The 25996-nt window shown below is 43.3% G+C and overlaps 1 protein-coding gene across 1 annotated transcript; it reads left to right on the top strand.

The window, feature by feature from the left end:
* The first annotated feature begins 1505 nt into the window (after positions 1–1505).
* Positions 1506–24147, top strand: zbtb20 (zinc finger and BTB domain containing 20). Its single transcript, XM_076750338.1, has 4 exons — positions 1506–1740; positions 17172–17316; positions 18698–20236; positions 22464–24147. Exons 3-4 carry the CDS (start codon positions 18718–18720, stop codon positions 22997–22999), a joined length of 2055 nt encoding a protein of 684 aa, XP_076606453.1. The 5' UTR covers positions 1506–1740; positions 17172–17316; positions 18698–18717; the 3' UTR covers positions 23000–24147.
* Positions 24148–25996: the final 1849 nt, after the last annotated feature.

Below are 25996 nucleotides of genomic sequence, written 5' to 3'. Positions count from 1 at the left end.
AGCAGTGACGGAAGGGTGTCCTCCGTTGAACCCGCGGTATTAATCCACATCGCAGTCCTGCAGATGGCGCGCACAGTCAACCGAGTGCCCTGGGTGCTCACCACGGTGCTCACACAACAATATCCGTATGGAGCCTTCTCTGCCTGAGAGATGGCGATCGTCTGAAGCAACACCTCTGTCTCCCCTGTGCAGCTGCAGGGGCTGTGAAAGCAAAGTTCAAGAGTGCAGCTTTTCAAACATGGACTTTTTCACACCCTGAACGTGCCGCGGCTCGGGAGGCAGGACGCTTCATCAGACGGGCTGCACGACCTTAGTTGACCTCTTTGTCAGTCAAAGCCTGTCTTTCAGGATGCAGAGCACAGAACATCCTCTGCTCTGTGCACTGCACACAGAGCACATACATAAATCATATACTGACACTGTCTATTAGCCACAACCCTCAGCTTGGTTCATTATTCTGATCTGAACTACAGACATGCGTGTGCGCACACACGCACACCTGTCACTGTCTAGACAGGGAGGGGGCATCAAGGCGGTGGGTGCGGGGGGATCCCACATGACCCATTACTGCTTTATTCTATGCCAGCCAGAATATATCTCAAGGCGTTGGATAATGACAAAAAAATAAAAAATAAATAAAAAACAAACAACAACAAGAGAGAAAAAAAGCATTCGCTTTACTAAATCTGATTGGCCGGCTGAACCCGACACGAATTTTTTCCCCCGCTCGCTAACTCGAGGTCAGCTCGGGACGTTAAAAAATAAATAAATGAGAAAATAGAAATGCGTAGAAAGTAGAAGACACGGCAGACAATCTAGCTTGTTGGTGCTGGAGATGATTGGCGGCGCCGCCGTCCAATGAGAGGCCGCGGCGCAGCTGGCTCACTGTACTGGCAGAGGCGGCGTCCAATGCAAAGTTCAGACGCATGATGGACACATAACTGACAATTCCCCAGTCCCTTTGATCCAGACTGGGGATAGATTCGAGTTCATTCACAACTGCGAGCGCTGATATTTTGAATAGCTCACGCTGGAGCCCACACAACTATAAAATATATGTATAGAAATGAAATGAAACAGCTGGGATTAATGGGTAAAGTGAACGCTCTCGCTCCGAGCCGCCTCAAAGCCTCATCCTTTCCAGGTTTCATTACGCAGCATGACTTCCATTTATAAAATTGCTGCGCTGCTGCTGCTGCTGCTGCTGAGGCAAACTCAAACACCTCGAGTAGGAGGAACACCACTACTACAACTACTATTACTATAACTCCCACCACTTCCAGAGAGCCATAATGGAGCCGGTTTCACCGTCCCACTGCGCTCCCTGCGATTGGGGCACAATAATGTTGACGGATTTCTGATCCAACCCAAGACAGTGCACTGTTCTTCCAATAGCAGCTTTAAGTGAAAAGGCGTGCCTGCTTATCCCCCCCCCCCTCCACCCCGCACCCCTCCTCCCACCCTCCCCCCTCACCCCTTCACCACCACCACCACCACCACCCCTCAAAGTACTCGATGTATAGTTAAAAAATGGGAGGGCACACTTGAACCGAGCTCCTCTATGAAGGTAGGCTGCAGCGTGTGTTTATTGATGAGATGAAAAGAAGATGGAAGTGAGAAATGAAACAAAGTAAAGGAACGTATTAGGAAAAAAAAAAAACTATACGCGCTTCGTCGGGGGAAAACGGGGGGAGCCGTGGAAACGCTGTCGCCACTTTTTGAACGAGCTTCGAAGTGCAGGTAAGAAATTGAGAAAAGTGGGGAAAAGGGATGGGTCTTTGCACTATCTGTAACGCTATCATCACAGGGGAGAAATAAGAGCAGTTTCCTGTACGAGAGATGAAAACACGCACGTTGACTTCAGCGTGAAATTGCACGAAAAGCCTCTGACTTCCATGTAGTTGTGGCTGCCTCTAACAAGCAAATATCACTCCATAATCGGAAACTTCATTCTTTTGGAGGAGCTCAGACGCTCAATAAATGTGACGCCAGCCTACGAGATGATGTGAAGGGGGTCTCAGTTTTGGCTGCCGGGGGGTTTTGTTGTCCATTTCTATTCGACTACCAAAAAACGCGCTGCCCTGCCATGACGCAAGTTTCCCATCTGTCATTATTCTCAACATGCCCCTTTACCTTTAGCCCTTTACTTTGGGATTTGCCCGTGAGCCGGCCAGGGGGGGACACTTGAGAACAATACTCCGGTCAAACTGCGTTCACAGGTCCGTTTCTCTCAATCAGCCAAAGCCTCCGCGATGCTCGCAGGCTGCTTGTTCACATTTCACACACTGTGAGCCCGGAACAACTGTGGCAGCCGACGTGCGCATTTGGCTTTTAGGTCAGATATTTGAATCGGAGGAAACGCGTCTCCTTATTGCAATTAACCGCAAAGAGAGAGAGAAAGAAAGAAAAAAAAAAACACACACTCGCCAGACATGTGTGTGTGTGTGTGTGTGTGTGTGTGTGTGTGTGTGTGTGTGTGTGTGTCTTCAAATACATTTCAGTTTGCTGAACTTGCCGGGAAGATGGTTTCGATGTCTGGAATACATCGTTCGAGCAGCGGCTCACACCAGCGCGTATACTCAGACAGATGTCTAGCCTACATTTTTTATGAATTAATATCAATACGGCGTGGCATTTATGAGACGGGCTCACATTAAGATGTGCTCAGCAGGCGGAGAGAGGCTGCTTCATATTGTGTCCGAAGGTAAAACAACACCGCAGGTTCAGCTTTGAGAGATAAATCTGAACTCGATCCAGCGGGACTCTGGATTTTGGTGTCATGGCTCTCCAAAATGAATGATGATTTTAATTGTCGCAATCCGCTTACGGTATGGGAAAATGTTTGCGATGTGAGGATGTTTTTTTTTTGGCGACGGCTGGCCTAGATATGGTGCCATGCTCTGGTGTAATTAAAGTTGCAAGAGGCGCTTCCTGCGTGCCTTTTGAGACATTTTGTTGCAAAATATTCATGGGCCACTCGTGATTCCGCTGCGCTTGCTCGCTAGATGGAAGCTACAACTGCTACTTGGCCTCTTGGATAAAGTTAAAATGCGTGGATATGCTCGGCGGTGGCGCGATTAAAAAAAAATAAAAAATAATAAATAAATAAATGCAGCAATGACTCCCCAAAATTCACTGAAAGGGCCGTGGGGAGTTGAGACGGAGCAACATGTCAGTCTGGCTCTGAAGGGCTCCATCTATCCCGGCGCGATCCTGCGCGTCTGCGTGTGTGTGTGTGTGAGAGAGAGAGATTGAGAAAGGGACAGAGAGAGCGTGCGTGTATGTGTATGTGTGTGTGTGTGTGTGGCAAACAGACGTTGTCCCAAAGCGCTTTGGCTTTGTCACATAAAGAGAGTAATACATCATGTACGTGTGTCTGTAGGAGCGCCTCTGACAGTTTGTTCAGTCCACGGTCAGGGTCTGATTCATCGGCACACACTCGCCTGTAGCCCAGAAGTTGTGCGCAGGTATGAGGCTTTGCGTCGACACGTTAGTCGTGTCAGATGTTGGTTCTGGTGTGGTCACTGAGGCTGTTTCCGTGCGAAAGGCCGGGTTGGTCCCGGGTTGGACACTGGAGGAGGCTGAACGAGAGCGCAGCGCTGCGTCCAGCCTCCTCCAGCGCGGACCCGGTCCGTGGATGTGCACCTGTGTGTGTGTGTGTGTGTGTGTGTGTGTGTGTGTGTGTGTGTGTGTGTGTGGAGGTGTTTAATACATAATTGTGCCTTCGTCCCTTTTCACTTTTTGCTGTTGATCACTTCCTCTCCCCTGCCTTCATTCAGAATATGTCTCCACAACGTAAACGGGCTGCAATCCTATAGGCTCGGTTATGTAATTGATGGCTGCGCTGGATGATTTGTTTTCTGAATGGACACATTTGGAGAGACACAGAGCTGAGCGTGCAGCCCGGTGTAGCAGCGTTTCACTTTGATGTAAGATTTCAGCTGGGCATAATTAGAAATCTGTCCTAAGACTTGGAGCATATTGATTGACAGGCTGCATGTGGGTGAGTAAAGTGAAAATTATGTTGTCGCACAGAGTGTGCTGGATGGAATACCCTTCATCTGAAAAGAAACTCCACGTTAACTTAATGCTTGTGTTTTTGGACATTTTATTGTTTGATGAATTGGAGGGTACTTGTCTTGTGTGTGTGTGTAAGTGAGCTCTCACCACGGCTTCATGTCAAAAACTCTTGGTTTCGTCCGCTCAGAGGTGTACAGTAGCTGCTGAAAGAGAGACAGCCATTATGTGCCTTGTGAGTGTTTGTAGTCCAGAGTATCAGGTGCCCAGTTTCATCTCAGCAAGTCGCTAATGAGTATTTATATGTATATATTCCACATGTGCATTAATATTCACAGTGTTTGAGCCATCGCCATTTGCCCGCTTTCTGTGTCACGGCTAAAACCCACCCATGACTAATGAATATTTAAGAGCATGTCTGCAGACCAAGGAAACTCATTATTATATGAAGGAGACCCAGCAGATAAACTGTAGACCTTCTCAGATGAAGGCAGGGGAGGGGGAGGGAGGTGTTCAGCTAATCCACACTCAGCAATCAATCCCAATTTTCTTTTGGCTTCACCATCCTTCACTCGTCCTCTGTAGCTCGTCACCCTCTCTTCACGTTCAGCAGTCCAGTATTGACCAACAGACTGACTTAACGTGTCGATCCTGAGAGGCTTGCGAGCTGATTCAGTCACTCTCCTGCACATTCGTCCCACCTGATTATTTGGGCTCACTCTCGGGAAAATGTGCAAGGGTGCCATGCTGCACTCATGGAATGAGTGCTTCTTTGGAAGAGACATGTAACAAAAAACCAAAAAAAAAAACCAAAAAAACAATCATCTTGTACTGTACATGCACACAGATGGCAGGTCAGTATTCCAAAAAATTTTTAAAGAGCAGCAAAGGCTCTGCTGCCCAGATAGACAAGCTAGAGATATCTCTCTGAAGCCTCCACAATGGCACATTTCTGGTTGTTGTTATTCCCACACCATCGAGCCATCTTCACCAGGCTGTTACCAGGTAATCCTGGTGGCCCATCACCTGCATTATTAAATGCATGAATATACGTTCATTGTGCTGCTTCAATACAACTCTCCTGAAAAGATTTATTTTTGGGTGGTTCATTGGACAGTATTCAGCGGAAAGAGGCCGGGAGAGGTGGGAGAGAGCATGTAATATTGGTTATGAGTGGAATTCACCTCAGTCCACCGAATCACGCGGTGCTGTTTGTTTTCTGCCGTGTGCATCGTCAAGTGGAAATTTGGTTCATTCAGATGTGTAATTTCCATTTAGAAATTGTAAATTTGGCTGCAAATTCAAGCATGGACGGGCAAAAAATAATAAAAAAAAGTCAAAGTAAAATTAATTTTTGTCAGTTATAATTCCAAGTAGTGTATTTTACCACGATATGAGAAAAGACTTTAAAAAATATGCACTTGAGTCCATCCTGGCACTTTGTCTACCCCAGTTGAACATATTTGGCAGCCATTTTGGGAATGCAGTAGAGATCCATCGATATAACGAGCCACTTTGTGGATTGCATCCAGAATGTCACAGTGCTTGTTAACTGCTTGGCCTTTTTGTCTCACACAGTGTTTATCCTTTTCTCCCCCCTTTTTTTTTTTTTTTTTTTGTTCCTTTATAATACTCGTTAGAAGAATATTCCCCCATGGAGCAAAACTAATCTTTGATGTGATTGCCAGCTGAGGCTGTTTTCAGGTGCACACCATAGCCTTTAAGCCTTTAATAGACTTTAAGATTAAAGATTTGTTTTTGTGTAGGAAGAACGCAGAAAGTTTCTCACCTGATGTTCACTGCAAAGACAGTTTTACAGCAATCGCAGCTTTAATACTGCACCAGTCCCTAGTTACCATAGCAACCTTAAAAAACCTCAGATAAGCTTCAGAGGTGTCTCATATTATTTTATACTATACATTTTATATTTTCTCCTGATCTCTCGATCGTAGTGAAACATGAGCGCGCTGCTGGCTAACCCCGCCTCGCTGCATTGTTAGCATACAGGGATTTCTGCAAGCTAGGAATTATTGGCAGGCTAGCTGCCTCTTGGCTAACTGGCTTGGATCCGTCTACCCACAAAGCACCTTTTTCACACATAACATGCTTCTCTTCACATGATATTGTTTTTTTTTTGTTGTTTTTTTTTTTAATTCTTGAAAATACTAATAACACAATTGCAGGACCTATTTTGAATCCGTACAGTTTGCCTTTGTAATTATGGAGAGAATTTCCCCTTTGGCCACACAGAATGCTGTTATGATGAGCCGTGGTGATTTCCTTCCAGCTATAAGGAAGAATGGAAAATAATATGCCTGGTTTAAGGGAGGGACAACTGTGTATTGTTTATTGACAGGGTGATAATTTTCTCGGATAAGAACGTTTTGCAATAAACTGAAGATTTTAATTTCATCTGAAATAACCGGTAAGTTATACATGACGCCCCGATGGTGCTCAAAGAAGACAGCTCGACTTCACATTCTGTGTACACTGGCTCAATTTGTAAATTCATTGAAAAGGGATTTTTAAAATGCTCTCAGTTTGAGTAAATTGGCAGTCCGAATGCAAAAGACTGGTCATAAAAGCAACTTTTATACAACTTCATTTCACTCAGACCTCAGTGACTTTCAGAGCGTGCAGCATGTGGAAAACTGACAAACCAAAAACTTTAAGGCATGTTTTTAAGTTTTCAAAGGACTTTTGTTTTGGAATCTCCCCGCGCTGCAAGTATCACAGGAATGCGTAATGAAAGCACACACTGAGACTCAATAAGTATTTGCGAATGTGCCATGCTGTTGTCAGGAAGCTTTTGTTCGGTTATAAAACTTTATAACGTCTTATGAAACCCAGTGAATATCCCTCTCAGATGGTTAAATACAGCGTTGTTCTAGGATCGACTGCTGGACGTTTCCAACATATATCTAAATATAAAACACCGAACCGTTCACCACACACTTGTTTACACATGAATTCTGTGCAGCGTCAGAATGAAGCGACTCATTTTCTGTATTTTTAATTATTCTCAAGATCTGTTTGTTTTTTTTTTGGTCATGTGAAGTCAAATCCACTCGTTTTAACTGCCACTTGTTTTGAATATCTTTCTATATGTCCTGGTGTTGTTGTTTGATACATGTACAGTATAGACAGTACAAACACAATCCAGTTGTGGGTGTGACCATGTGTTTCCATTACCTTTGCTGAAATTGCTAACAGGCTCTTAAATCATGCTTCTTTATATCTGCAGTGCTGTTTTGTAAGGCTGTTTGTTAGAAGCCAGCAGTTATAAGGCCCAGATATCACCAAACAACTCAAGCAGAGGCCGTTTGACAACAGCAGAAAAGATTTTTTTTGCAAGTAAAAAAGCCCAAATTGAAGTGCAACTAGTTGTAATGAAGAATGCCTGAGTCCTTTACAGACGCTTTGTGTTTTTGCATGAGAGGAACCTGATTTGTATTCTCTCTCTTTAAACACACACGGCAGGCCCAGGCATTCAGCTGATGTGAAAAATGTATCCTGGATTCTAATAGCGAAGTTGTATGTTTGCCAAGGTGCATGTGTGTCCTCAGTTCACCCTGCTGCCCATATGGTTTTCTCCAAGTCACGGTGAGATCACTGCCTCGCTGAAGGAGAAAAGTAAAGCGGATTTAAGAAAATTAAACAACAACAACAACCAAAAAAACACAGTCTTTAGTAACTTTTGAGTCTGTTTTACAGAGAAGGAGGGCTGTGTATGCTTCTATCTTGGCTTCAGGAAGACCTTTTAAGCCTCGTGCCAGTAAACAGCACTCACAGCAGCCAAAATGTTAAGGTTGTGCACAGTCTTACTCAAGGTGCACCGGTATGCAATGGCAATGGGTAGACTTAGGAGGAATTATTTACACAATAGTATTTGTGTTGTGGCTTTATCACAAAATGAAGATTGTTGGAACCTTTGAGCGTGTCCACAGAAGCTCAAACTGTATTTTATCTCTTCTTTCATTGTGTAAGTCATTAGTGTATTGAAATCCAGTCGCAGGAGATCGCTGTCAGACATTTTGTCTTTTGAAAGAAAAATTCTTTCACAGAAGAATTTCAATTTTCATTTTTTATCACGACAATGAAAGGAATATCTGCTCTGATACTGTCTACATTGTTTATTGCCCCGAAAATGACCTTGATACAGACAGATTTCAAAATAGACTCCTTCAAGACGCTGGAAATCATTATCAATTTGGCTTACAGCTTATTGTTTTAACAACTAGGAAATGGGTGCTTTATCTTTTTAGGCTGGTTTACGACAGTTCGCCTGTGTGACAAAGGAAAAGCATGCGCAACCTGTTCAACCACAAACAAATTTTCAGTTTATCAAAGTTGCAGGGCTTGTTTTACGATTGACACTTCTAGACGATGAAGACCATTCTGGTAGCATTAACTCCTGTTTGTGTCACCTGCGTTACATTTGCAGGACAGACGCGGTCCATGTGTCAGGCTCCCGGAGATGTTGAGGTAGTTAGTACACCGGTGTAATAGCTGGCACAGTGTTTTTCACTTAAGTGAGAACTTCGAATAAAATACCTTGTGGCAGCTGCTATGTAAACAAACATCAAGCTTCGTTTTCTTTTATCATTCCTATGAATAGGTGAAGTGACATGAATGCATTTTGTGCTAAATGTCTTTCCTGGCCTTTGACTGGAGTTGGCTCTGCTGCTGGCTCGTATCTCCACGTTCATTCATTCACTCAATCTTTTTTCACTCTTGCTCCCGTTCAGGGTCAGTTCAGCGTATCCCAACATGCATTTAGACGAAGGCAGGGCAACACCCTGGGCAGATCACTGGGCCAACACACAGATAAACAGAGAAACACACTCGCAGAGGTAACAGGAGCTCGTCGTTCAAGGCGTACTGTTTGATTTTCTTAACATAAAACCCTCCGGTGCACAGAGATGAGTGAAAAATCAAAATGAAGCGCAAACCTTCCCCCACCTCTAACCATGACTGTACAAATGGCTTCGAAGTAACACATTTATGATAGGACCTGCCGAAAATACTCGCAGCCATGTGGCATGATTATTATAGTAATGTTACTAGAAACAGCTGATGGGCTTAGGTTACACTCCGGGCTTTGTGAGCTATAGATTGTTACCATCAAAGATAATAATTCTGCTGCATTCAAACAGCCCACACTGACCAAACAATTCATGTGCATTAGCAAGGCCAAAAGGCCAAATGATTATCATAAACAGAGCTGATGGGTGGTCATGTTGGCGCTCCACTGTGTGCTGTGAGTTGACTCTGTAGGGACTCTGCTTTCTGAACATAGAACAGCTCAGAGAAGGCTAAACACTAAACCAGCGTTTAGCAATTATAATAGGACGTGCAGAAAACGCTTGAAAAAGAGCAAGTAGTCGCTTCCGTGATGAGTGCACAGCACAACACTGGCATGAAAAACACGGCGTTATGCCTTTGCCACAGAGAAACGTGTATCAGTGGTAATATATGCTAACACAGTGTATAACATGCTATAGAACTGGTATAACCACTCCAACTGGTGGCTGCAACATAGTTTTTCCCTGCAGTCACTCCTGAGCTTGGTAGGCATTAAAAAGAGGTTGTGTGTGCCCGCCTGCAAAAGCAATTCACAACAAGAATTTACACCACCAAGCACAAAGCACAGCCTGTGATTAAAAAAAAAAATAATAATAATCATTTACCAGAGCGTCAGTTTGAAAATATTTGTTCAAATTTGGGCACACCATTTTGCAGTTTTGCTCTCTCTGGTGCAGGTTGTACACGAACACCTAACAAACACTCTGTTTTGTCGAGGCTCATAGGCGGTGTGAGGCGTTTTAAGTTGCAGCTTATATGAATTTACTGGAACTTAACGTGTTTATTTCTCGTCATCGGTTGCAGGGCTGGCGTTTGTTTGGTAGTAAATGTATAGTTTCCTCCAGCATATATTTGCTGACTAACAGTGTGTGTTTTCCAGTTTTCTTTGGATACATGACTCTGTTAGCTGACACTTTCTATGGATGTCTGGCCTCATATTTGTTTTCAATCAGCTCAAATTTCCACATAATATCTCATCTCCTTTGTGAGTTTGTCTTTACTACAGTGTCATTGACACAAGACTAAAAGGGGAGAAATCCTGAGTTTTGGCCTCTCTCTCTCATTTCTTGTGAAATTCTGTAGTTGGCTTGCTCAACACGTTTGTCTTGCAACACGGTATTGTATGGATAAAGTTTCCTAATATGGCTAGATTGCACCCCCTCCCTGCCGGATTACCAGAAGAGCTTACCTTTGTGCCAACTTTTGTTAATTTCAAACTGCGGTATGTTTAAGTCATTATACCTGACTCATGTTGCTCAGTTAGCCTGCTGACCTCTGGACCAGAGGTGCTAGCACTTGGTGAAAGTGTGTATAGGGCACTCATGCGGTTGACTGTGTTTCAGTGTGTCAGCATGACACTTTTAGATGGGTCATATGTCAAATGAGCTGATGAGACATATATAATCTGTATTTACAACCCAACAGCTTGCCAAACTATAAATACACTAAAAAGTGCTAACAACCATAAGGCTGAAAATAAGCACAGAATATTTGTATAAGTCATCTGCCTTTAATGTCTTACTCACATAACGAGCAGAAGCTGGAGCTGAAGACACAACATGTCGAAGATATCGTTAGCGTACCTGAATAATGACTCTGTTTTATCTCAGCCCGATGGCATGCGTGTTGTTGTCGCGGTAGCTACAGGCTGGAGAAATATATTACACCCAAAAAGCTTTTTTGCAAAGTCCATTCCACTGTTTCCTTTTGCGTCTGTGCTGTTAACATGCAGCACGTTAACGGCACGTCATTTTTGTGGACTAGTGAACCCTTTTAAAAGGCGAGCATCGAGCTCGCCACAGTCTGGGAGAGAGGCTGACCCTTGAAGCACAGGCCGGCGAAACAAAACGTGCAGGCTTGTCGCTGAACTGCTTAAAGTACCCCAGTGCATTTGTGAAAGTCCAGCTCTGCTGTGGACCACCTCGGTGCTGCTGCTCGAACACATGCTGCAGAACTTCTGAGGCCGCTCACAGTCACATTCAGCATTGGTGAAATAAATGAGCTGTTTGTTTGTCGACTTGGATTTTCGTAGTTTAGATGTTCGCATCGTAGTCAAAGCCTTGCTGTAAAAAAAAAGAACCAAGAAGCAATTGGTATTGAATCGGCATTGATAATCGATTAATCGATTAATTTTCTCAACTGTGAATACTTTCCTCTGCGACAGTAAGCAGAGTATCTTTGGGCTGTGGACGAAAAGAGACATTTGAGGACACAACTTTGGGCTATGGAACAAAACCGATCGGCACTTTTTACCATTTTCTGACATTTTATGGACCAAACAACGAACCTATTCATCGAGAAAATGATCAAAAGATTAATCACTAATGAAAATAACCATGGGGTGATGTTTCTGATTTTTATTCTCGTTCCGTTTATCACCACTTCATCAACACCTTTACCATAACCCTCTAAGTGCTGTATATGAAACAGAGCCTGACATGAGGCTTAAGTGGGCACCATCTCCTCGGAGTGTGGCTTCGTTCTGTTCGGCGCCTCCGGTGACAAACATTGCATACATTAACCCTAAACACATCCAGAGGCTAAGCTGTTCTCCACAGCCTAAGAACCGCGTGCTTGTTAGCAGATAGGTCCCACTCGATCCTCTCATAAGAATCTTTGTTGTGGTTTATCTCTCAAGGACGTATAATCAGAGGACACTTTGTTTTCCTTCAGAGGTATAAAGGTGCTGGAACCTCTCCATACTACACAGTCCACTTGATGAGATCTTGCCGAGCTTATACAACCATCCAGGAGAGACATGCGAGTCGCGTGTTTGACATTCCTTGCCCAGCAGAATTAACTAACCGCCCTTTATCATGATACAGCAGTAATAGATAGTGGAGTCCTGTATGAGCATCTTTGCAGGTTCATGAAGATCTCTTAATGGCCTGCGAGGTCCTTTGTTGGAGAGGCGAAATGTCCTCGACATGTGTAGTAGCTGTAGAGAGGCAGTTGCTGTGGACACTTGTGCCTAAATGATAACTCTTGAATTTAGCATTATCTGCTTCGGGGGTTAGAGGTGTTTTGGAGGCTGTCATATGAGTAGTCAGATGGTTCTTTTTGGTCAAATGCTCATTAACAAAAGCGCAGCCATTTGCCAATTCTGAGAAATTTCTTTCAAGCCTCCGATCCAGGACCAAAGCGAGTCACTGTCTTTATCATTTTAATGGCCAGAAGCCAACACTGGCTTTTTGTTTTTTTGCCCTCCGTGCTCTTTTAGGAAACTTCATAAAATACAGTAGGAATCATTTACTGGCGGCACTAATTCATGAATGTTTGTGTGGACTTTGCCTGAAAAAAAGTATATTAGAAGTAGATTATCCTCCCATCTGTAAACGACAACAGATCTGCTATGGATAACGGGTGGTGGTGGGTGTATTTTTGACAGAAAATGACGAAGTTGAACAAGCTGTCCTGTCAAAAAATACTTTAACTGTCCTTTCCTTGTGTGATGGTATTGTAGTGTGCATTGTTATTTGTTTGCTTGAGGAATTTATTTGAAAGCCGCACATCCTGTCACACTTGAATGGCTTTCTGTTGGACTGAATGTCGTATCGCATTGATCTGCTGTGCTATTTAAGACATTTTTAGTGGCAGTGGAGCTAAACATGAACAATGAGATTAAATTTAGGCGACGATAAAGAGTTAATAACAGCTGCAGTTTGTGTGTGATGCACAGAAATTCATGCGATGCCATATAGTTATTCAAGTGATGAATGGAGAAGTGGCCATAACGTTACAATGGCGCTGTAATTAGAACATGAAGCTCTGTCAGAACAACAGGGCACATTCACAAAATGCTATTTTAACACCCTTTGCATGTTTTTCCAAACTGTCCCTGATGGGGAGCTTGAAATGGAAACCGCATTTGTGAAGGAAGAGCCGCTGGTTCTACACCTGTGCTGTAGGTGAAGAGCCAGTTCAAAGTTCAGGACGGCGATCCGTGCCAGAGCTGTTACGCTAACGCCCGGTTCAAACGTAATTCATCAGACATTTGGACTCATTTCAGAGATATTTCATCGGTGATGTTACACCATGCAATTTCAGTCAAGGCAGAAGGAAAAATGAAAAAAAAAAAAAAAAAGAAACGTTGGCTCAACTTGTCAACAGCCTACGTGTGCTTGTTGATTTTCAGCAACTGCCTTAAAGGCAAATCAGTTAAATCTTGAGATTGTGAGGTGTCTCCTGCTGCCTCTCCTGAAGTGCCTGTGATTAAGGTGCATTAGTTACTTTACCTGTTACTGCTTCACAACCTCATAGACGCACAATCAAATGTAACAGGAGACATGACGCTCCAAATTGCTCCGATTCAATCAGCCAACACGTCGTCGTTGGGCGGAGATGAATATTGAGTTACCTAAAAGAATAATTTTTAATTGCTCTGATCAAAAAGAACCACGGCACAATAGCATTAGCTGCGGCTTAATTTAATTTGCTTTTGCAGAAAAGTTTGAGATGTTGACTGATTACAGTGAGTTACACTGTTCAGTCAGGGGAGTGAAACGAACATATTGTGCCTTTATCGAACACACCCTCGGTTATCACTCGTCAGATCAACACTTCATCACCGGGCTGTTGCTGCACGTCTTGCAGTGTGCACGCCGCACATTTACATTGTGCGCTAAATCACATTAGATCCCATATCCAAACCATACTATTAAAACATGATTTCTGGTAGTTTATATGCTAATGCACTTGGGCTGAAAGGATGATTGAAATTAATAATTACAATGTTGGACAGTGATCGTTAAGCAGTAGAGGTTTCAAACAAACTCATAAATTACTGTTAATTAGGTGTGACACAAAACACTCTTGATAAGTGCAAATCTGCATTGGATTCATGGCGCTGCTGTATGCACATGCATGGACATGAGCTGTTCACAATGCCCCGTGGCCCTTTGTCTCTAGATTTAAATGTACCAAGGGCCTTGAATATATGCTTCTAGTGTGTGTTGTAAGCAGTATTTGCATATTCAAGATGTATATTATTCACATGGCTGATGCTGCTCCTTTCATAAGCACGCCTCTTATGTCTGTTCTCAACCCCATCCCCCATCCTCACCATTTTATCCCCCCCCCCCCCCCCCCCATGATTAACTAATGTCCAATTCGATGCAGCGTATTTCATCAGCCTGTCACCTAATACAGGCAGCTGATTAACCTGGAGTCTGGCTGGTGAAGTTGCAACCCTCTGTCTTAATTTTTTTTTTTTTTTTTGCCCCACTCTCTCTCCCCGTCCCCCCCCCCCGTCCCCCCCCCCACCCCCGCCGCCCTCCTCCCCTCCTCAGTCTTTGTTGTGGCGGCAGCAGCAGAGCATGCATTGCATTGGCGGTCTGAAGCATTGTGTCTGATTTCCAGCAGACAAACTGACCTCTGGGGATTTATTGACAGCAAACTCCACAGAGGCAGACACAGAGCTGGGAGCATGGAGGCAGCCAGAGAGAGGGCGGAGGGTGTTGGGGAAGGTTCGTAGGGAGGGAGGAAGAGGAAGAGGGGGGTGTGTGCACAGACAGACCGAGAGACAGACAGATGGAAGAAAAGACGGCGAGAGAGTTTCAACGTGGCGAAACAGGAAGCAGGTAGAGAGAGAGAGAGAGAGAAAGAGATCAATACGAGGAGGGAGGATACACACCCCGCATTTAGTTTGATCCAAAATTTTGTGTTTTTGGTGGAGCGTTAGGAAGTGAAAGAAAATGGCCGCCTCCTACAAGGATCTAATTAATTTTGAAGGATCATCAGCCCCTTTAGTCCAAGGCAGGGTACAGGAGGGAGGGAGGGAGGGAGGGAGACAGACCCCTGGGCTGATTAGAATTCACTGCAGGTAGGCACTGGCTGCTGCTCACCCACTGTGTCACGGCTAAAATGGAATCACTGTTGTGAGTGGCAGTCTGGGCAACTGAAGCCTGCTTCCCTTGGCCTGCTCCTTTGTTGCCTGCGTTCACCTCACTTTACCCCCTTAGGCAGGTGGATTTACATGTCTGGATGGGGAGGGAAGCCTGAGAGGGAACATATATGTTTGCATTGTCGAACAGCTGCCAGATAAAAAAAAGGCCCATGGCATCAGAGTACAGTTACATCTCAAACTAACCCCTGCTGTAAAAGGAATAAAAAAAAAAAAAAAAGGTCAAATATTTGTAATAGATTCAAGCATTTTGGCACATGTGCGTGTGTGCAGTACAGTAAAGAGAAGGCCTTAAAATGATCGCTTTTTGTTGGTTTTCACTTTAACTAAGTCAATTCTGAATGATATGTGAGCCAGCAGTGAGGTTAGTGAGTTAGTGAGTTCCACCTCCAGAAGGGTTAATGATTTGGGCCGGATCTAGTTTTCAAGTTAGGTATTAGAACAGGGCTAGTTGTGGGGGGATTGTGGGTTACTGTTTGAGTTTGGTTCACAGCTAAGGTTTGAGGGGAAAATAAGGAAAAGTTGGATTTTAGATTGAGGGGGTCACACTGGAAATGTATTTTCTGTCCTGGCCGAGAAAGAAGAGCAAACCAGTGCGTGTGTGTGTGTTTGTTGTGCCAAAGAACGGTCGCTCTCGGTATCGTGTGATCACCCTCTGCTGCTTAACGCGCTGTTACTTGTCTATATCTAATCATTAGATTAGTCAGTTGACAAGGACATTTCAAGAAAACAAGCGCACGTCTCGCTGCCCGCAGTGCTACTCAACATGAGGCCTGTGGACACAGAGCTATTTCAGTTCCTGCTCTTTAACCCCTCAACTCTGCTTTTCTCCCAGATATCCTGCTTCGCCACACTAAACTATTTATAAAATCCTATTTGGAGACGTATTTATGGCCTAATATGTATCTGTTACCGTGGCACAGCAGAGTCCATGGAGGAAAAAACACAGAGGTCACTGTAAAATCACGCCGGTTTCACCAGCGCGTCTCAAAAGCGAGAGGTGTGTTCTTAGAAAGTGCTGGAGATTTGTAAAAGAATAATATGTGTCAGCATTAACGTGCAGGTCTGGTCAAATCCTAGCCCCGTTCTGTTCATTCAGCAGCACACTGTAGTTACTGGCGCTTTACAGAGAGCACTTGATGTCCGTGTTGTAGCCAGCGTGACAGCACGCGGAACGTTTTTTTGAAATTTATTCTTAAAAATAAAAAAAAAAAGTGTAAGATCACACTTGTAATTATGATCCAAACTCCAATTAATGATAAATATTCACATCCCAGCACACGCAGTCATTTCCAGATAGTTTTAAAGCTTCACTGGCTGAGATGTGTGAAGGCACTTTGACCAGTGTGGGACTGGTAAGAGAGAAATTGTACATTTTATTAAGGCTGCCTGACCTTAAATGATACTGCGAGTATGTTACTGCAATGTGGTCACTTTTACATCATTTTCCTCCCAGTTTTGAGGTAAAACTTGAGCATACTAATGTGTGTACAGTATAAGAGCAATTGTGTAAGGCTTGTTAGCGTCACCAAAGCAGCTCATCACATGCTTAACGTTGTTGAATGCCTTTCTTGTGTTTTTCAATGAATGCCTTGTGTGTCTAATATTTGCCTCTTTTCTATTATTACAACTTCTACTGTCCACTCGACGTCTGGATCGAATATTACACACACACACACACACACATATGAAATATATTGTTTCATTTGTGCATTTAAAACCGAAAAAAAGAACACACACACATCCACACATACCCCCTAAACACACACACACACACACACGCGCAGGTTGTGGTGGCTGGGACCTTTTCTGAAATATTTAATCTATGTTAATTTATGAGGAAATTTTGATCGTTTTTCTTCAGAAGGGTGTGGTTTTGTTGCCCTTCGGCTCAGATAACCGCTGAGAGAAGAACTGGCTCTAATGCCAATATTATTTTCAACCTTGATTTGTAATTGGTGGTCATGTGCGCACGGGAGCGTCCTTCCGTCTTGCTTTTTGAGAACTCTTCACACATCTGTTGCAGCGTGCCTGTGGTGGTAGATCCGAGTGTTGCTGTGGCTCCGGGTTCATTAAGGGAGTGGCAATATCGACGAGGCAGTATGTGGCATTAAGATTTGTCTTTGTCTTTTTTTTTTTTTTTCTCCCCCTCCAAACACTGTGGCAGAGCAACACATGATTTGGACAGAGAGGACTGACAGCCTTGCCTAGCACCCGGCCTCTGATCAGCCATCTCCACCAGCAAACTGAAGCTTGACCCGCACTTCATCACCAGCCTCACAAGCATCTTCAGAACAAAACGTCATCTAACTGTGAGTACTGGACTGCTTCAGCTTTTTTATTTTTTCCCTTTACGTGGAAGTTAGAAATAACTTGGCTGGAAATAAGCATTCATACTTTGTGCTAACGCTGCTGCACTGCTTCGTCACTTCATTTTAGCTGAATTCTACTTCATTGGGACAAACAAATCTATTACTGTCGAACGTGGCTTCATTATTTGTATCGCTGTTCAATTTATTTCTATTGGGTTTCTCTTTCTCTTTCTATTAAAAGGCATTTCTCCACATGTTCCAAGTTTTTTGGTAGTGCGCAGTTGTTGAGTTATGTGTTGATTCTGGCGTTGGATCACCGGTGCGTTTTCAGAAATATATTTGTTATTCATTAACAGACATAGTGTAAAGGAATTACGTCTCATTTTTGACAGGGATGTGTCCAGTTTCCAACATCAAAATAAGGGCGGCTGCACTGGGAAATGTAGTGTTTTATAATCATTCAAATAAGGTCGAGTGCTTTACTTAAATTATACTCAAGCATGTTTATAGGCAAAAGAAATTAATTTTACAGCTAGAATGAAAAGCCACAATTTGCATAATTCTTACTCGTACTACCAATCTAATTTCCATGTAGATTTTCCATTCTTTTAACACCTAACTGGGAAAAAAAGGATCTTAAGTTATCTTACACACTGATCAGCCGGGTCACATCTAGTGTATTCCAAGGATAGTTAGGAGACGCCATCAAAGTGAACACATGGCTAACAAAAGAGGCCTGTTGTCCCCTAAGCCCAGTGCACCACCTAATGGTGGTTGGGGGAATTTCAGAAATACGCAGTCTAAGAGGGAAACTTGTAATTATTAGACGGGAACCATCTTAATTGTCTTACACCATGGCAATGTGGAATTTGCACAGCACGAATCAAGAGACAAATTTAGCTCAGATGTTGAAATCATTTGGTTCTCATCCTCATAATGAGAGACTGGACCGAGGGAAAAATATTAGAAATGCCACGTCTGGATTGTCACTTTAGGAGTCCTCTAATGAACACTGCCTGTTTATGATAAACATCATCAGAACTTTTCATACGTTGAAACTGATGGCAACAGCCGGACATGGTTGTGTTTTCTCATATAAGGCAAACGGCCATTTCCTTGCATGCAGAGAGCTTCTTTTTGTGATGCATCTGCTCTTCACTATTCTCTTGCGTAGTGTATGTTTAATTATTCAATTACACCGTTTTATGACTCCTGTTAAATCAGTAATACTGTAGCCAACAATGAAAATGCATTTTTGTCATGTGTGAAAAGAAATCATGACAAAAAAAAATGTGGTTTGTCATAAAATTCTTCATTTCAGGCACATCGGTGTGTTTCATCCAGTTGAATAACGTGGTGACGTGTCGCTTCCTGTTTGCAGGTGACATCAGTTGCAAGGGGATGACCGAGCGCATTCATAACATCAATCTCCACAACTTCAGCAATTCTGTACTTGAGACCCTCAATGAGCAGCGCAACCGTGGGCACTTCTGTGACGTGACTGTTCGGATCCATGGAAGTATGCTGCGAGCTCACCGGTGCGTGCTGGCTGCTGGAAGCCCCTTCTTTCAGGACAAGCTGCTCTTGGGCTACAGCGACATTGAGATCCCTTCTGTGGTCTCAGTGCAATCCATCCAAAAGCTGATTGACTTTATGTACAGCGGGATCCTGCGGGTATCTCAGTCAGAGGCCCTGCAGATCCTCACTGCTGCCAGCATCCTACAGATCAAGACCGTCATTGATGAGTGTACCCGCATCGTGTCCCAGAATGTGGGCCTGGCTGGGCCGGGGGGGTTCCCTGTCATACCAGGAGACTCTGGTCAGGAAACACCCCGTGGCACGCCAGAGTCTGGCACCTCTGGGCCCAGCAGCGATGCAGAGTCAGGTTATATGCAAGCAACATCACAGCAAAGCATGGATCGCGCATACACATCACTGTACTCCTACCCTGGTCTCTCTCTGCAGAACGGCACCCGCGAGCGCCCCCTGTACATCAACCCTCTGACGTCAAATTACGATTCGGCTCTCAGCACTCAGAAGGACCACCAATCTCAAGATCCGCCCTGGATGAACCGCATCCAGGAGAGATCGCAGCAGGTCGATCGCTTCATCTCCACAGCAGAGTCCACCCACTGCCGCAAGCAACCCCGACCGGTACGCATACAAACAGGAGGGATGCACATAAAGCAGGAGGCCGAAGATGAGTTCAGCTGCTACCAGAATTTGGGGGACTGCCAAGACGACACTGACCATACTGAGGGTGTAGAGAGTGAATCCAAGGTTGAAAGTTTTGACTCAGGGGTGAGCTCCTCCATCAGTACTGAGCCAGATGCTATGGAGCAGCAGCCGTACCTGGGCTTCGGACGAGACGTGGGCGAGGACGGTCAGCAGGGTGAAGGAGGAGGTCCGGTGCATATAGAGGTCAATGACTCGTCCCCAGAGCAAGTGCAAGAGACAGAGGATGGGGACACATCCCACAGCACTAGTGACAGTAGCATGATGCAGCCCCTGCCAAACTCAGTCATGTCCCAGTCCCTGCCAAGTACCACGCACTACATGCGCCAGGCAGCAGACTCACACACCAGCAATCTGAGGGTGCAGATGTCCATGACCAGCAATTCCCAAGGTTTGGGCACTCCTGGAGGCACCTTCCTGCCCACAATCTTTCCTACACAGCCGGCTAGAGACAACAAGCCTTTCCTTTACCTTCCTGGCCAGCAGCAGCCCCAGTTTGTGGCAGTGCCGCCCCCTGCAATGCCATCATTCCCGAACCCCATGTCGGTACAGCAAGCGCCAGCTCAGCAGCAACAGGCTACAGGAGGAGTTGGCTCAGGGGAAAAGAAGCCCTATGAATGCACTCTCTGCAGTAAAACCTTTACTGCTAAACAGAACTACGTCAAACACATGTTTGTCCATACTGGTGAGTCCACATGTCTTACTTGCGGTAAAGATTTTTTTAAGCCAGTCAGCTCTGTTAAACGATCGTATTGTTCACAGTTAATGTAGGTAGTCGCTGTACTGCCAAATACTATAGAAATGAGGGTGACAGGCGTGACTACACAACACACATTGTTCAAAACATGTTAGAAATGATTCTTCTTCATAATACAAAAACAATATGGGACAATTTTATTTTTATTAATGCTTTTATTGCAATGACAGCATAGCAATGCGTGTACACAGGGTTTTTTCACACTGAGAAAGGGGCAAAATTAAACATACACATTGATGTCAGTGGTTCTCCATCACCCTGTCCTCCGTGGTTAGGATATTGTCAGGTGCCACAGACATGACTGGTTGAGGTCAGGGTTGAGGTTGGGTTCAGGTTAAGAGAAGACAAAAGAGAACACCAAGAACATCTGAGAAAAGAGAAAGTTAAGTCTTAGATATTTGTTAAATTGAATTGGCGGTCGAGTAGATCAGTGCCCATCTTTATCCTTTCCTTCTGGTCCACATTAGTTTACAAAATTACAAATACTGCGTATAAAACAGTACGCTATGAAGATTTGTACATAAAACATACACTGCAGTGTGAAGCGTGAGCATGTTAGCTGTGTTTTCATACCGGAAGCCTCAAAATGTTCATTACATTGGGTCACAGTTGCGCAGCATCTTTCTTATAATTTGAATCTGACTGACAGAGATTGTTCATGCAGCACATCGCCACACTGTGCACTGCTGGCCCTGACAGCCTTATCAATCACAAGCTGCAGAAATCATCATCACAGAAAGGAAGAAATTAGATATCTAATAATTAGATGATCTCATAAAATCTGCCTACTCATACAGCCATTTTTATTCATTAGAATCCATTGCTTTGCCAGAACCACCTGTAAATGCTATTTCAAACCAGATCTTACTCACACATCTGTGCTGAGTAGAGCGATAACATATTGATAGGCAAAGTAACTGATTAATCAGTCACATAGATGGAATCTGAACACGCCATGGCAGCTAATGATGGATTACATTTACTCAATCTCGTGAAAAGCATTATTTAAAAACTGTCGTGGTGTCAGTACCATTTAGCATAATGTTGCTATCTGTAATGTTAACATACATGTAATACATATACAATATAAATTGTTTTTAGTCCATTAAAAAAAAAAGGTAATCAAAAGGTACCTGGCATATGTAATATATTACATCTCAGTGCAAATCAAGCTGAGGAAAGCCTCCAGTGTCAACAGTCATTACAAAAGAGTGCTAAAAATATGGATTTGTGTAATACTCCCCCAAAATAGCTGTAAGAGGGTGGACACACCGGTATTACTGCATGATACACATGTGCAGCAGAGGCTGCGATCAAAAATCAGTCAGAGACAAAAGAGACAGCTTCAATTACACGAGCTGCCCTGAAGAACGGCGAGACAGTAACACAGCTGTTCTACGTGTGCGAGCTCCACGCTGCTGATCTGTAACCGACCCTGACTTCTGACCCTGCCGCCGAGCGGATTAAGTAGAAAATAAAAAAGGCGACAAGTAAAAGTATAAATAATTTGCTTCATTAAATCAAAGCAGGTAGCTGCACATTAATACACTCCGTGCAGCAGCAAACAGCAGAAACACAGGACTTCATTAACTTGTGTGATACAACTTGCCCATTTGCAGTGTTGTCAGTCTGTCTCCCTCTCTCTACCTGTTAGTTGTACGTAATTATTAATATGTTAATATTTCACAGCCGGTAATGTCAGCAGAGACAATTATGTAAAATGAGCTGATAACTCAAAGTGAAAAAAATACCAAATAGATTCATGAATTATTTGGTTCGTGATCATATGGGAATTAACATTCGAGCGTGTTTTTCACACTTTTCCTCGTAGCTCCACCTTTCTGTGTCTGAAAAGTCATCACAGCAATTTAGAATTTTCCACAAAATATCAATTGTACAGTTTCGTTGTAACCGTGGCATTATAGGAAACCTTTTCTCACAAAGCTGTAGCATGCAGCACCTGGTGAAATCAGCATCATAACAAAGCAAATACAGGTTTGAATAATTCTAGCCTGGGGTATGTTCCTGTACTGGGAAAGTAACACTGCTGGCTCCAGGCGTCCAATGTTGCTGCACAAATTCTTCCATACTTTGCAAACCTAATCCTCAAAATGTGTCTCTTCCTCTTTCCTCTTAATGCACCATGTACATCCAGGTGAGAAGCCTCATCAGTGCAGCATCTGCTGGCGCTCGTTCTCCCTGAAGGATTACTTAATCAAACACATGGTGACACACACAGGGGTGCGGGCCTACCAGTGCAGCATCTGCAACAAGCGTTTCACCCAGAAGAGCTCTCTCAATGTCCACATGCGGCTGCACCGTGGAGAGAAGTCCTATGAGTGCTACATCTGCAAGAAGAAGTTCTCACACAAGACCCTGCTGGAGAGGCACATGGCCCTGCACAGCACAGGCAGCGCCATCACGGGCCTGTCGGGGAGCGCGGGCACCCCGGGCCCGGTCTCCATCCCCATCCCCATGGCTGTCCCTGAGCCTGGAGCTGGAGTGGTGGCCCTCGCCATGCCAGTGAGCGGAGGTGCTGGAGTAGGGGCTGGGGTTGGAACAGGAGTGGGTGTAGCCGCAGAGGCGAGCTGCCAAGAAGGGACCACCTACGTGTGCTCCGTCTGCCCTGCCAAGTTCGACCAAATGGAGCACTTCAATGACCACATGCGAATGCATGTCTCCGATGGATAAGTACTAATAGATAAACTTCTTTCAAAAAGAATGACAAATAAAATGGCACTAGATTTTCCTTTTCTTGTTTTGAGGTATGAAGAGTAATGAGTATAGACACTGGCACATTAAGTTTCCCAAAAAAAAAGATTTTTTTTTTTTTTTTTTTTTCTGTTATTCTAAAAGAAAAAAAAGATGGTGGCCTTAAGGCTTAGTAGTTTGATATTGATCTACTGGATGGATCCTAACTACAGGCCTCTAAATGTATGCTTTCCTAGAATACTGATTTATGTGTTGAACACTACCGAAAGGCCTACGAAAGAAACACATACACACAAACACACCTTTAGTGTAGATACGTCTGAATGAATATACATGTGCATATGTGTTTGAGGGTTTGTGTATTTGCATGTGTCTGTCTGTCTCTGTGTGTGTGTGTGTGTGTGTGTGTGTGTGTGTGTGTGTACATTGCCGTGAAACATAAATCATGGCAGTTGTGAACCCATACTGACCAGTTTGGAAACTATAGATGTCCAAGCTTACTGTGGTATAATTTACAACACCAATAACAAAAAATCATCTGGGGTTGGGCTACATATTCCCTCTAAAAATACTGATGGTCACAAGATTGCCTTCTTATGTAAAATAAAAAAAGGAGAGTAGTTAATTTGACATTGGGTTTTATTTATTCCTATGGTATTAAGGGATTATAATGCAGCTGTTGTCAAGGTACCAATTTCAATCATTTTACTGAAATGTAACTTCCCGTCGGCGGCGGCGGGGACAAATATTTCTCATATGTTTTGTAATTGTTGTCCATGCATTTTGATGGTTAAGATTATGTTTACTAAATTAGGGTGTGTTGATGAGACAGTATTTGAGCAAAAATCTGTTTCTTTTTTTCTGAAGTTTGGAGTTTAACTCATTTGCATACACTGCCACTAATATCTTCAAAGACTGTTAAGGCTAGTTAGACCTCTTCCATTTCAAAACATGAGAAAAAAAGAAAGATTCTTTTGCTGATGGGTTTTTGTTTCTTTAGCCTTTCACATTCACAGTTATGGCAGGCTGGCATATGCGAGTAAACTCTCTCCTTCATAACTGCTGCTCCTCAACTTGCACCTGACTGTTATGGGATGTAGATTAAAAAGCAAGATTTGTCACTTTAACTATTGTTGTTATTGAGTAGCCTTCGTGGTTTTAATTTGATGATTGAATTGTTCTAATATTGAGGCGAGGCTAGTTGTTAATTGGAACAGTGTGAAAGAGGGAGGGATTTCATTTGAGTCAAATTCGAATTGGAAATAAATACCATCCTTATCGTAGAACCCCTGTATAACCACTTCAATGCTTTTGCAAAGCTATTTCAGCAAGTGGGAGCTAAATGCATTGCTCTGAATGTATTGGCTCCCCCTGAAAGCTCAAATGGCATGTGACGTTTTGAAAGGAAATACAGTGTCAAAGCAAAGCGAGTAGCTCCATTCAAATCACACTGTTTCCTGATATACCACAAGTTGCAGATGGACTTTCTAGACAATAGTATACATTCCTGATTTTTCTAAAAAAACAGAAAAAAAAACCTAGACACAGCATGTACAGAGTAGATTTGGAAGCTAGTGTGCGCAAGTTGTCATCCATGCATCACATCACTTAAGGCTCATTTCTGATATTTGAATTGTTTTGTAATTGCTTTTTACTCCAAATAGGACACACACACACACACACACACACACACATACACTCTCTCACACACACACACACACACACACACACACACACATGCAACTGCCTGCAACTGCAATCTGAAGGATTTGCTCATTTATGTGAGCAAACACTTTCGTAGTTGTATTGTTAAAAGAATAACTGCGCGCAGTGGTCTTAAACAGACCCACTGTGGATTCAAAAAAAAAACAAAACAAAGTGCTACTTTGCACATTTTCTTAAAATGCCTGTGCTTAATATTTAATCATTTTCCTTAAATGAACTTCTATGATTTTCTTTTATTCAATCTCAAAGGAAAAAAAAAAACATTTTTTAAAATCTTGATAAGTGGACTGCATTATTTTCTTGCATATATGTTGCACTGCTTAAACCAATAAGTGCACTACTGTTAACAGAGATATTATAGTTTTAGAAAAGAGGATTTTTTTTGTTAAAAATCTAACATTTGGTTGTAGAGTTCACATGTAATAGAATAGCTTTGTTTCAATTTATTCATTCAGTAATTCAGCGGTTCTTGGCTTTTGTTATTGCTTGCAGTTACCTACAGTATATACTCGTGCCGTGTTAATGCAAGCATTTATTTTTATTTAAACGTGTACCATTACGTGTGCTCATCTATGTTTGAAACCTTTTGAATTCATTCTTTTATGGAGTCAGCTCCCTATAACAGTTATTCAATTGCATTTCTTTACAAACAGACAGAATTTTCCTATGAGAACATCCAAGCCAAACAACATTAACAGTGAAACAACAACAGTAATAATAAACACAACTCCCGTCCAATTCCGTTGGCGGAGGTAATAATAATAACTATTTCTATATTATTAATAATAATAATGATACATTATAATGTGTGTGTGTGTAACATAAATGATATGTGTGTCCTAGAACAACTTTCTGTGGGTTTAAAGGTGTTGGGAGGTGATGGAATGCAGCTTCTTTGATATCTGTCTGTCAGTTGTACACAGTTGTGTCCCTTCCTTAGTGTTTGTATGTCTGTGAGTGTCTGTGTGTGATATATAGCCTAATCAAACTGTTGATAAGTGGAATATCTGAACTGTAGGGCTTCCTTAGCAATATGCAACACAGGTACTATGAGAAGCAGCTCTCCAAACCTTTTGGGCTAATGTGACACCTGTAACACCTGTTCTCAGATTCGACTAAAGCCGAGGTCAAGCACGGTCGGCCTCGTCGTACCCGTTTGGAGAAGTTTTGTCCGGCGTTCTGATGCTAAACTTCACATAATTGCTACTCGATATCCTGTGGAGTCAGGTGAAGTGAAGCCAAGTGGCCAAC

This window comes from Chaetodon auriga, chromosome 15 (genome assembly GCF_051107435.1).
Source record: "Chaetodon auriga isolate fChaAug3 chromosome 15, fChaAug3.hap1, whole genome shotgun sequence".
Lineage (NCBI taxonomy): Eukaryota > Metazoa > Chordata > Actinopteri > Chaetodontiformes > Chaetodontidae > Chaetodon > Chaetodon auriga.
Note: the sequence above shows the minus strand (reverse complement) of the source record. Positions and strands in the feature narration are given on the sequence as shown.